Source organism: Pongo abelii, chromosome 15 (genome assembly GCF_028885655.2).
Source record: "Pongo abelii isolate AG06213 chromosome 15, NHGRI_mPonAbe1-v2.0_pri, whole genome shotgun sequence".
NCBI lineage: Eukaryota > Metazoa > Chordata > Mammalia > Primates > Hominidae > Pongo > Pongo abelii.
Genome location: NC_072000.2, coordinates 61,637,771 through 61,650,884, shown reverse-complemented (window position 1 = coordinate 61,650,884; position 13,114 = coordinate 61,637,771). Strand labels below are relative to the sequence as shown.

The 13,114-nt window shown below is 40.2% G+C and overlaps 1 protein-coding gene across 3 annotated transcripts in view; it reads left to right on the top strand.

The window, feature by feature from the left end:
- The window catches only part of SLC35F4 (solute carrier family 35 member F4), a 304,687-nt gene that overhangs the window by 270,670 nt on the left and 20,903 nt on the right, over positions 1-13,114 (top strand). Inside the window, exons 1-3 of one of the 3 annotated variants that reach the window (XM_024231734.3) lie at positions 1,049-1,259; positions 3,815-4,000; positions 8,486-8,783. In XM_024231734.3, the coding sequence (XP_024087502.1) occupies positions 1,049-1,259; positions 3,815-4,000; positions 8,486-8,783 (695 nt within the window). Of the gene's footprint in view, positions 1-1,048; positions 1,260-3,814; positions 4,001-8,485; positions 8,784-13,114 lie in introns of those variants that run through there. The other 2 variants (XM_002824783.4, XM_009249109.4) reach the window with 2 other exon arrangements.

Here is a 13,114-nt window from a genome sequence, read left to right as displayed (position 1 = left end):
CCTTTCTCCAGATTTTTGACTCTGTGCAACTAAATTTCTCTCAGAAGGCTAAAGCTGTGAGATTGAAAGTGTGGGAGCTTCAGACAACCAAATTTTCTGCAGAGAAAGGCAAGCAGCAGCCTTCTGAGAAGACATGAAGCTGGTACCCAGCAGCGAGAGATGGAGAAGATGAGACTGATTGCACCAGGGCCCTGGTTCCAGGTGTTCCTGAGGTTTAGGGACACTCTGGCCTTCTTGTCCCTGTAGGTCGCTAAGCTCCTAAATACTCCCCTTTTAGCTTTAAACCAATTTAGTTTGGATTCCTAGTATATGAAGTCAAATATTCTATTTAATAAATGCCCCCTAATAGTCATTTTTGTTTACCAGGTCTCCCCAGGTTGAGACAGCCTGGTTTCTTAGCCACTGTATACTGCCTGAATCTCAATTAGACAGTTCCTTTTCAAGTAACAGGTGAGGGTGAAAGAATGGGATTTCCAATACTCTTGTATACTGAGATTTCAGCATCTTAGAGCTGACTGTCTTAATATTAAGCTTCATAGCATGCACCTTATGCCTCTGAGTATTTGCTTCTATGGTTTCCTCTGACTGTATTGCCTATTCCCCAGCCTAAAACTCTGCCTGATTCAGTCCTGTTCATCCTTCAAAGACACCTTTGATGTAACCTCCCATAGAGCCTTCCCTGCTCCAGGCTTCTGAATGAATCCCTCACTCCCTTTCTTCCTGCTCCCCCAGCTGCATCAAACTGTGGCTAATTGGTTACATGTCTGCATCATATAAAACTGAGAGTTCCATGAAGGTACAAACTATTCTTCATTTGTCTAACTGCTCCTGACACAATACCTGCCGTAATAGGTGCTTAATAACTACTTGTTGAATCAAATTGAATTTGGGAGCGTGCAGATCCCAAACAGCGCAGATGAAGAAATCATATTCTCCTTCTGGGCCAAATAATGAAAATCGTGTCATGGCCCAACCGCTGAATACACCTCCAGGTCTGGCTCGGAAGTTTAAAGTTTGTGTTGTTTAAGACAGTGATTAAAAGTCTCTCATGGATGAACTACTCTTGGATCTCTTCCACAAACTGACCAGTGGGAGGCGGCTGGCAGCAGGCAATGGGCTTTGCGGTATATCACATAAGGAACAGGAGGAATGGAAGCCAGGACATAATATTTTAGTGAAAATGAGAAAGGAAGATAAATCACTGGTGTGGCTTATACATTCAACACCTGCTAGCTGCACACAAGTTACCAACTTTTCAGGTAACTATGGACAATATTTTATCTCAATCCCATCCCAACTTGCTACCCAACCTGTTTCTAGACTTTCTCCTTTTGACCTATAATTGCCAAGGGATTGGGAATGGAATATTGGGAAAATGAAACCCAATATTACCCTGAGAAAAGAGGAGAAGGCATACCTTATAAAAATAAATTTCAAAAGATAAATTTTAAAAGACTCCTGGAGTATCTGAGCATCAGCCACTCTTGAAGAACATGAATAATTGAGAGTTCACTAAATTTCAGACAGTCTGTTTTTATCGAACTTGAATTGTCCAATTAGAAACATAGTTGTACAAGGTATAATAAACATTCTGGATATGTAAAATAAGAACCTTGGGTATTTTTGACACTCTTATAATAGCAATAGTAACATAGCAACATAGCATTAATTTAAGTGTAGCAGTCAGTATATAATGTTTCTGTTAACTTTGAGTAACCGTAAATTTTTAATTTTCTAAATCCAAGATTAAATAGTACATTTTATTTTATTTTTATGGGTGCATAGTAGGTATTTTTATGGGGTACATGAGATATTTTTATACAGACATACCATGTGTAACATGTCATCTGTCACCTCAAGCATTTATCATTTCTTTGTGTTACAAACATTCCAAGTACAATCTTAGTTATTTAACAATCTACAGTCAATTATTGTTGACTGTAGTCACCCTCTTGTGCTTTCAAATATTAGATCTTACTCATTCTAACTATATTTTTGTACTCATTAACTGTACCCACTCCCTTCACCCCCAACCCACACTATCCATCCTAGGCTCTGGCAACCATCATTCCAAAGAAATAGAAGAAATAGAAATCCTTGGGGAAATGATTATTTTCAGGAGTGGGGCAGGGAAACTATAAGATAAGCCCAGGGCATCTTGCAGTGCCAGAAAGTAAGGAAGAGCTCAAACACAAAAGAATGGGGACAAATCAAAGGTACTCAGAAGCCAATCTAAAAGAGCTCGCCATGGCCAAAGCTGGAATAATTTGAGCGAAATAATAAACAATGCAGGTTTGATCATAACCCAAAGTATGAACTAAAGATTCATGAGTCTATACTAATACGAATAAATTGTGAATAAAGGAGGAAAAGAGACAAATTACCTTTACAGAAGAAATCCAAATAATATATGTAGACCCCACCCACTCCAGAAAGTGAGGCTTAGCACCCCCTCTTCCCCACCCCAGAGTGTGGGCTGGACTTAGTGACTGGCTACTGAAGAAGAAAAAAGACAGTGGAGAAACCTGGCCAACACGACCTTGGCTGGGTGATCACAGTTAACATCATCAATAACAAGTCATGTTGGTAGCATGTCATGACTGATACTATATGATGAGAAGGATTCTTTACCTCTGTGGTGTTCTTCCTGAAAAATCCATGAGCCAAATATAACCATGAGATAAAATATCTGGCAAACTCAAATTGAGAGACTACAAAATACTTCAACAGCTCTCTTTAGAACTGTCAAGGTTATGATAAACAAGACTGAACAACTATCTCAGACCATAGGTGGATAAAGGGACATGATGATTAAATGTAATGTGGAACCCTGAATAGGGTCCTAGAAAAAGGACATTAGTGATAAAACTAGTGAAATCCAAATAAAGTTTGGAATTTGGTTAATAGTGATGTACCAGTGTTAATCTCTTAATGTTGATAGATGCGTCATTTGGATAGGAAAATTGGGGCTGAGGGGTGGGAAGTGGCAGGATGGGCCCTTCTGAGCACAGCACCCTATGTGAGTATACTGGCTGCAGACCCGTGAGGTTGACCCGGGGTTGGAGATTCTTGGGGGGTTGGCTGGTGGAGGATTTTCATCTATAACACCAGATAGAGGCTAGCAGTAATTGAGAAGACACAAAGAAATTAAATTTTAGTGATCAATCCCATGGAAAAGTGTATAGTCAGTTTGTTGGAAACACTGTTGGCAGTTTTACCAGTTAGGAAATCGACAGCCTTAGGAAGAAAAGGGTAGAGTGGAAAATCACAGAACACTGTGCCTTCCTTGCCTTAAGCTATTTGACTGTGTTAAGTATTAATTCTGAACACAAATACCAATCCAAACACCATCTTCTAGTGTTCATTTCTAGCTAATAGATTTATCTAAGAGTCTTTATCTTATAGGCACAGACCTTGCCATAACATTTTCTTTTTATGAGCCCCTTTTATAGAATTTGAAATAAGCTCATTAGGTCTGTGATTGTTGCTACCATATATTTTACTGTTCAGGCCTTTAAAATCTACTTCTGCCAGCCTGGCCAACATTGTGAAACCCTGTCTCTACAAAAAATACAAAATTAGCTGAGTGTGGTAGCACACACCTGTAATTTGAGCTATTCGGGAGTCTGAGGCAGGAGAATCACTTGAATCCGGGAGGCAGAGGCTGCAGTGAGCCGAGATCACACCACTGCACTCCAGCCTGGGTGACCGAGTGAGACCCTGTTTCCAAACAATAATTAAATAAATACATAAAATCTACTTCCAATTTGTTCTTCAGGCAGTTCTCAAACTGGTGTGAACTCTGTCTTCCCAGGTACCTCCAGATCATCAGTCACTCGATGTAAACCAGGAGCCAACTGCCCCAGTTCACACAGTGGCATCAGTAGACAACTGTCCCCGCTGTCTGTCACCGAAGATTCCTCTGCTCCTATTCTTGAACTTCAGAACCGAGGATCCTCAGGAGTTTGTGGACATAGAGTTGAGAGACAGAACAGATCAGGTATGTGGGTGACCTCCTCTTAAATAATGGTACATCCTAGTAAGCTTCTAAATAGAAAGATCTCACCATTGTCACAGAACGCAGAGATGTTACATGGACTCTAATGAGTACATGTGGGGAAGCTTTATCAAGCCGGAGGATAAGGAAGCAGGGAAATATATAGATACAATCTATTAGTGGTGTACAGTATGGCAGAGAAACTGAATGCCAAAACCTGTAGTTGAGCAACTTAACACATGGTTAGACAATGACTCCTGGTGAAGTTTACAAGGTAGGTAGTTTTCTCATCTTCAGAATATCAAAACCCTGCATCTTTTTTCTCAGCCTGGGGATTCAGTAACAGCACAATATACCCATCCTGAAAAGAATGAAAACACCAGTAAAATAACAGAATCTGCTTTTGGCCTCATCGGGACTGTTAGTCCCAGGAGCCCTTTTAGTATTCCCAGTTTCATACTTTCTGCAGGAGACTTCACTGGCTTCCCTGATCAGCATTTTCTGATCAGTTGAGACTTTAGCTTTTCCTCACATCCACCTGACCACTCGCCAACTCCTGGGTTACTGACTGGAATTGCTAGATAAATCTTGTAACTATGCTCATGAGTTTCCCAGCAAAATTTATAGTTTTTAAATGCAGCTGGGTCCACTAGGCTGCTGGCCAGGACTGTTACTTATTGGCAGCGGACATCTTATTGCCTTCCTCAGGGAATGGACTCAAGTCCCCTGTTCAAATTCACTTCCTCTCATTGTATGACTGAGCATACTTTCACATTCCTGAAAAGAGCAAACAGTTGTATGCTTACAAATGCATTCCTCTACCTCAGAATGTCTCTATGCTTTTGTTTACCAGTTACCATCACTGTGGGATGACTTGTGGTATGATTGTCTTTCTGCCTTTCCAATTTTAGCCCCCCTACCTGTGTCCATGATTGCCCCACCTACATCTCTTCTGGCCCATTTGTTTCTCTCCATTTGTTCCTTCAGCTTGGCTGAATATACTAAAATTGAATATACTAAAATTGAATATACTAAAATCTTTTTCATCCTCAAAAATAGTAACAGCAGAAGCAAAAACAACAAAATACACCACCAAAATAAGTTAGTAGTAAAACCAACAACAACAATAAAAACCTCCAGAAATTTAGGAAAACTGCCTTAAAAAAATGACAATTCAGAGGATTCAATTAGGGATGGGGGAAGGGTAAACAGAGGAAGAGAGGAGATGTGAAAGCTTTGTCTAGGGTCCTACTCATTTGAGAATGTATTTTTTATGAGAAAATAAAATGATGTCTCAGACACTATGTAAACCCCAAGGCTAAAACTTAGAAAAATAATGACATCTTAAATTTTCAGAAAGTTTTAATTGGCTTTAATAGATTGCAATATTCCTATTACCCCAGTTGTTTGCAAAACAAAATGTTCCAGTTAATTAAACACACTGGTTAATAAAGACATGCCCTATGTATCATACACAGATTACAAATTTCAAAGACCATACCATTAAAGATCATCTGGAACATAAGTAAGTTACTCCTTCTGTGATTATTGGAAGCACTTGGGGGATATTCCAGTGCACCAAAGAGAAGAAAAGAATAATCTGAAGAGAAGCTCACCATGCTTTCGTGGATATTATGGTACTTAATCTCAAAATAAATCCTATGAGATAGCTATTATCACTGTTGGACAGATAAAGCTAAGAAAGGAATTTAAAAATGTACTCAATGCCATACAATGGCAGGGCTAGGATTTAAATTCATGTTTCCAAATTCCAGTGGCCTCTGCTGTCAATTTGCATGACTTGATAAAGGTACGTAGAAATGGATAGAATCCCGGTAAACCAATTTTAGTGATAACAAAATCTAAGCAGGACTATAGAAAATCATGTTAAAAGTGGTCAGAAAATAAAAGAGTTCTGGATACCTAATCTTTCTGTGCTTTGTAAAACTGAAGAATTGGCAACAGTCAATCTAGTTAACAGAAGAAGCCTAGAGTCAATACTATGAAAAGGTGTAGGTGACTATTGGTATCATCAAAAGCACACCCAGAGTATAGCGGTGATGCAGACACATTCTTCACAGAAGGTGACAGTAAAGGCAGATATTGCCTCAGAATCTTTGTAGAGTTATTCCTCCTTTATAAGGTAGTCTCTGGGAATCATGAGATCTGAAGTGTAGTAGGGTACACCTTTCTCTTAAGTATCACTTTTTAAATTCCATGCAGGACTGCCATTCCTGCCAGGAAACAGAACTTTTTTCCCAGTCTGAAACTTGCAGTGCTTGAATGGAAAGCTAAGGGCTGAAGGCCCAGCCATGTGGGTGCTCAGAATAAAGTTTAGACCCTGGAGTCATACTGATTCGGTTGGGTTCAATCTTGGACAACCCTTAACACAATTCTCAGCTTTTTCATCTGTGAAGTGGGAATGATAATATCTACTTAATAAGTCAGGTTTGTGTTCCTTTCTTGGCCTCTCAACACAAGATTCTCTATCCTCTTATTTATCCTAGTTTTCCTTCTGCTGTCTGCATAAGCCACATGGTCATGGAGGAAATTTGCAGACCTGTTATCAAGAGACTGTGTTGTCTGTAAACAGCTGAAGGAGCTGAGTAACTCACACTTCCAGACTCATCTCAGTGTCACTGCCTCATGGACATTTTTTCTGATCATATCCCCCCCAAGCTCCTCCACAAGTACTTGTCTGGCCTTGTATCTGCCTGAGTGGGCTCTTATCACACTGTGTTGAGTGCGTTTCTGGCTTTCCACTAGACCGTGGGCTGAAGTCTTTCATATTCAAACCCTTAGGATCCAAGTAGCTAACTAGCGCCTGGTAGAGTCTTCATAAGATTTTGTTGAATGAACGAATAAAAGATTGCCAGTTTTCATCTTCTGGATGCCTAGACTCTGAGAATTCAGTACTGTTCATAAGACTTACAAGTCATGTAGTGGTTGCTGTGTTCATAGTTACTTGGTTTTTATTCCCCAGTGGAGAATTCACTTTCAAGGCTCTCTTCTCCTTTCCCCCAATGATTATATCAGAAAGCCTTAACTGGGTAAAGGTTTTTAACACAGTGGTGCAGCCACACCTGGCTGATTAAGCAGTAGGAACACACTCAGCAGGAGAGCCAGCAGGTTCTGGAGACACAAAGTGAGCAGCCCCATCCACTGCCATTTGCAATCTCTGGGCTGCGCTACTTTAACCCTCAGCATAGGCCTTGTGCTTAAGTGGGGTCCCTGGAGACACAAGAGACTCTTGTAGACAATTACCATCTGGGATCTCAGCTCAGGGACTCAGAATGACCTCTGCTCCTGTTTAACTTCCTGAAAGGTACATGAATTCATTATGTTAACTTGTTTTTTCCATGAAGGGAGACAGCCTTCATGATTATCACTTTTAGAGAGTTTTGGCTATTTTAGTGTGCTGTAAAATTGCTAAATTTTCTTAGTAAAAGTACAAAGCAGAATTTATTGTGCTCCCAGAAATATATTAAATAGTCATTTGTGATGAGGTGGGAAATGACTGTGTAGTCAGGACTTGCTCTATTCTTGGGACACATTACTTTTAATTTAATAATCATCTCATCGCTGCTGCATTTTTTTAAGAGACCGGGTCTCCTTCTGTCACCCAGGCTGGAGTGCAATGGTACAATCATTGCTCACTGCAGCCTCAAACTCCTGGGCTCAAGGGATTCACCAACCTGAGCCTCTGGAGTTGCTGGGACTAAAGGTGTATGCCACCTCCCACTGCTATTTTTTTTTTTTTTCATAGACAAGGTCTTGCTTTGTTGCCCAAGCTGGTCTTGAACTCCTGAATTCAAGTGATCCTCCCACCTTGGCCTCCCAGAGTGCTGAGATGACAGGCATGAGTCACAGCACCAGGCCATTTGCTGTAACTTAAAAAAAAAAAAAAAAAGGAAAATGGAAACAAATATTTATTTATTTCTCACTCCCTTTTCATGTTGGTGCATACAGAGCAGCTTTGGCTGGGTTCTGCTCATTTCCCCACACAGACAGAAAGAACAACTTATATTTGGTCTTCTACATTGAAATGACAGAGGGGAAGACCAAGAGAGCTGGTAGGACCTTGGGATGCCTCCTAAGGCTCTTATGAGAGGTGTTATGCCTCACATCTTCTCACGTTCGATAGAAGAAAGCAGGGCATGTGGCCAAGACCAGTTTTTGGGGGCTGGGATGTGTAATGCTCTTGCAAGGGAAGGGCACAGTGGAAAACAGCATAGCATCCGCCAAGTCCATGGCAACCTCATGGACTGGATGGGGACTCAGATGCTTACTATATTGTGTAGAGCAGAGAGTCCAGAGAAAAAGTGAGCCGAAGTTATCAGTCTCTTCAAATGATGGTAGAAAAGAAAAACACTGGTAATTCTACTGTCTGCTTCTTTGGTTTCATCCGTCTTTTTTAAGGAGCTGATATATTTGATTGCTGTTTCATAACCTGCTTTCCATACATTTGTATTCCTTTCCTGTTTCCAGCAGACGATGGGACACAGACTCATTCTGAGAACAGCAGCCAAGAAAACAGAATCAAGGCTCGCTGCGTGTCCTGCACGTCCATGGTTCTGAAGGGCATCTGGGGACTCTTGATCATCCTGTCAGTATCATCGTCTTGGGTTGGAACTACACAGATTGTAAAAATTACTTATAAGAACTTCTATTGCCCATTTTTCATGACTTGGTTTTCAACAAACTGGAACATTATGTTTTTCCCAGTCTATTATTCTGGTCATCTAGCCACTGCTCAAGAAAAGCAATCTCCAATGAAAAAATTCAGGTAGGTTTCATGTTAACTGGCCAATAAGAGATTATTGAAATGTTTTATGAAAATATGCCCATTTTTATCTCTTGGGAATATGAGTTGAGTATTTTGGGGTATGTGAAGAAGCAAGATCTAAGGTTGATGACAAGCACTAGAAGCAGAATCAGGCCTCCCTTAAAAATATAAATGTGTCTATAACATGCCAGGCACTGTACTGTACTTTTGCATCTCTTATTATGACCAGTGGTAACATTTACATTTTAAGGTGGCGTTATCCCCATTTTAAGACAAAAGATAACAAGTTCAGAAAGTTTGAATGACTCATCCAAGGTTATACACTTATAACAGAACCAAGATTTAAATCTAGATCTATTTCTGAAAGTTGTTTTATAAGAACATCCTAGTGCATCAAGCCCAGAAAAAAATGGTATTAATAAGATTAATTGTTACACAAACATTTGCTCAATATTCCTGACACTGAGATGCCTAGCAGATGACATGGCCTGATTTCATGCAACAGGGAGTTTGGCACTAAGAAACTTTAAAAGATGCCACTCTTTGCTGGTTAGATGCACATGGGGGCTTTGTCTGTTTCCTTGCTAACCATGAACAGGGGTGGTTGGGCTTAAAGTCTTATGGTTCCAGTGGTTGTTCTGTACTAAACCTGGCTTCTGTAACCCCCTCTTGGATAGCTCAGGAAGCTGACAGGGCTGATGTCACACAGCCCTGCATGGCACTCAAGGGAGGCAAAAGCAGCATTTGGGTCCAAGTACCTTTGCTAGTGGACAGCTCCATGAAGAGGAAAAGCCTGATGCTGATAAGTGACTTCTAGGAAAATTGCTATGATCACCCAGGAAAAAAAAAAAAAAATAGGGACATCAGTGGATGGCAGATGGAAGAAGAGTTCTCCACATGGACTTACTATTCCTCAGCAGAATAAATTTGTCTTGCAGGCGTTGCCCGTATACCAAATGAAAAGAAATTATTATAATTGGTACATTATAAGACTCTTTTTATAAACTTAAGTTTGAAAGGTCTATCTTCAAATTCCATTTCCATTTGAGACAGAGTCTTCCTCTGTCACCCAGGCTGGAGTGCAGTGGCACGATCTCAGCTCACTACAACCTTCGCCTCTTTCCTCAGCCTCTTGAGTAGCTTGGGTTACAAGTGCCTGCCACCACGCCTGGCTAATTTTTTGTATTTTTAGTAGAGATGGGTTTCACCATGTTGGCCAGATGGCTCTTGAACTCCTGGCCTCAAGTGATCTGACCACCTTGGCTGCCCAAAGTGCTGGGATTACAGGCGTGAGCCAGCGTGCCTGGCCTCAACTACCATTTTCTTTTGAAGTGCATGTACTAATTATTCTTTATTCATTTGGACTTGAAGAATGTTTAATTTGTGATCACCTTTTGCAGTAACTTGGCATATTTTTCTCTGTTTTTATTATGCTGTAAGTTCTGGGATACATGTGCAGAACATGCAGCTTTGTTACATAGGTATACATGTGCCATGGTGGTTTGCTACACCCATCGACCCGTCATCTACATTCGGTATTTCTCCCAGTGCTATCCCTCCCCTAGTCCCCCATCTCTGCCAACAGGCCCTGGTGTGGGATGTTCCCCTCCCTGTGTCCATGTGTTCTCATTGTTCAGCTCCCACTACTCAGTGAGAATACGCAGTGTTTGGTTTTCTGTTCTTGTGTTAGTTTGCTGAGAATGGTTTCCAGCATCATCCATGGCCCTGCAAAGGACATGAACTCATCCTTTTTTATGGTTGAATAGTATTCCACACTGTCTTCCACAATGGTTGAACTAATTTACACTCCCACCAACAGTGTAGAAGCGTTCCTATTTATTTCTCCACATTCTCTCCTGCATTTGTTGTTTCCTGACTTATTAATGATCGCCATTCTAACTGGCCTGAGATGGTATCTTACCGTGGTTTTGATTTGCATTTCTTTAATGAGCAGTGATGATGAGCTTTTTTTCATAGCTTGTTGGCTGCATAAATGTCTTCTTTTGAGAAGTGCCTATTCATCTCCTTTGCCCACTTTTTGATGGTTTTTTTTCTTGTAAATTTGTTTAAGTTCTTTGTAGATTCTGAATATTAGCCGTTTGTCAGAAGGGTAGATTGCAAAATTTTTTTCCCATTCTGTAGGTTGCCTGTTCACTCTGATGATATTTTCTTTTGCTGTGCAGAAGCTCCTTAGTTTTATTAGATCCCATCTGTCAATTTTGGCTTTTGTTGCCATTGCTTTTGGTGTTTTAGTCATGAAGTCTTTTTTTTTTTTTTTTTTTTTTTTTTTTGAGACAGAGTCTTGCTCTGTCACCCAGGCTGGAGTACAGTGGTGTGATCTTGGCTCACTGCCAGCTCCGCCTCCCGGGTTCACGCCATTCTGCCTTAGCCTCCTGAGTAGCTGGGACTACAGGCACCCACCACCATGCGCAGCTAATTTTTTGTATTTTTTAGTGGAGATGGGGTTTCACCGTGTTAGCCAGGATGGTCTCGATCTCTTGACCTCATGATCTGCCCACCTTGGCCTCCCAAAGTGCTGGGATTACAGGTGTAAGCCACCACATCCAGCCTAGTCATGAAGTCTTTACCCATGCATATATCCTGAATGGTATTGCCCAGGTTTTCTTCTCAGGTTTTTATGGTTTTAGGTCTTACGTTTAAGTCTTTAATCCACCTTGAGTTAATTTTTGTATAAGGTGTAAGGAAGGGGTCCAGTTTCAGTTTTCTGCATATGGCTAGCCAATTTTCCCAACACCATTTATTAAATAGGGAATCCTTTCTCCATTGCTTGTTTTTGTCAGGCTTGTCAAAGACTAGATGGTTGTAGATGTGTGGTGTTATTTCTGAGGCCTCTGTTCTGTTCCATTGGTATATATCTCTGTTTTGGTACCAGTACCATGCTGTTTTGGTTACTGTAGCCTTGTAGTATAGTTTGAAGTCAGGTAGCGTGATGCCTCCAGCTTTGTTGTTTTTGCTTAGGATTGTCTTGGCTATGCAGCCTCTTTTTAGGTTTCATATGAAGTTTAAAGTAGTTTTTTTCCAATTCTGTAGAAGAAAGTCAATGGTAGCTTGATCGGAAGAGCATTGAATCTATAAATTACTTTGGGCAGTATGGCCATTTTGACGATATTGATTCTTCCTATCAATGAGCATGGAATGTTTTCCCACCTGTTTGTGTCCTCTCTTATTTCCTTGAGCAGTGGTTTGTAGCTCTCCTTGACGAGGTCCTTCAAATCCCTTGTAAGTAAGTTGTATTCTTAGGTATTTTATTCTCTTTGTAGCAATTGTAAATGGCTGTTCACTCATGATTTGGCTCTCTATTACTGGTGTATAGGAATGCTTGTGATATTTGCACATTGATTTTGTATCCTGAGATTTTGCTTTAGTTCCTTATCAGCTTAAGGAGATTTTGGGCTGAGGTGGTAGGGTTTTCTTAATAGATAATATGTCATCTGCAAACAGAGACAATTTTACTTCCTCTTTTCCTACTTGGATACCCTTTATTTTTTTCTCTTGCCTGATCGCCCTGGCCAGAACTTCCAATACTATGTTGAATAGGAGTGGTAATAGAGGGCATCCTTTTCTTTGACCAGTTGTTTTCAAAGGGAATGCTTCTAGCTTTTTCCCATTCAGTATGATATTGGCTGTGAGTCTGTCATAAATAGGTCTCATTATTTTGAGATACGTTCCATCAATACCTAGTTTGAGAGTTTTTAGTATGAAGGGGTGTTGAATTTTGTTGAAGGCCTTTTCTGCATCTATTGAGATAATCATGTGGTTTTTGGCCTCCCAAAGTGCTGGGATTATAGGCGTGAGATATAATTTCCTATCACCACTTTGCAAGTGCTTGGGAATATTAATTCTCACCATGAATTGATTTTCTATATGTGTCTATGAAAACTCAGCTATAATTAAAGAATTAAAAAACAATTCAAAAAGAGTAAATGCTCACTGGTTTGGGGGAGAGCCCTATAACTATTTGAGATTACTAAAGATATTTTATATTTTATTCCCATCAAAATAGACATGATCTTGCATTGTAAAATTTTTAAACAATATTTATAGGGGAATGTGATTATGAGACTACAATTGTCCCTGTTTGAAGATACCTATGTGCACCTATACAGTGTGTGTGTTCTATTTGAATGCTTCCAAGGTTTAGACACACATTGATTTAAAACAACAAAAGTTTTATATAAAAAGAAGTACCTCAAGAATACCTCAAAGCAAGTTAAGTCAGTTTAAGATAACTGATTTAAAACAAGAGACTGCTGCTAGCAGAAATGTTGTTTTGGGAATGCACTTCATTTTTTCCACATCTCTCATGTCAG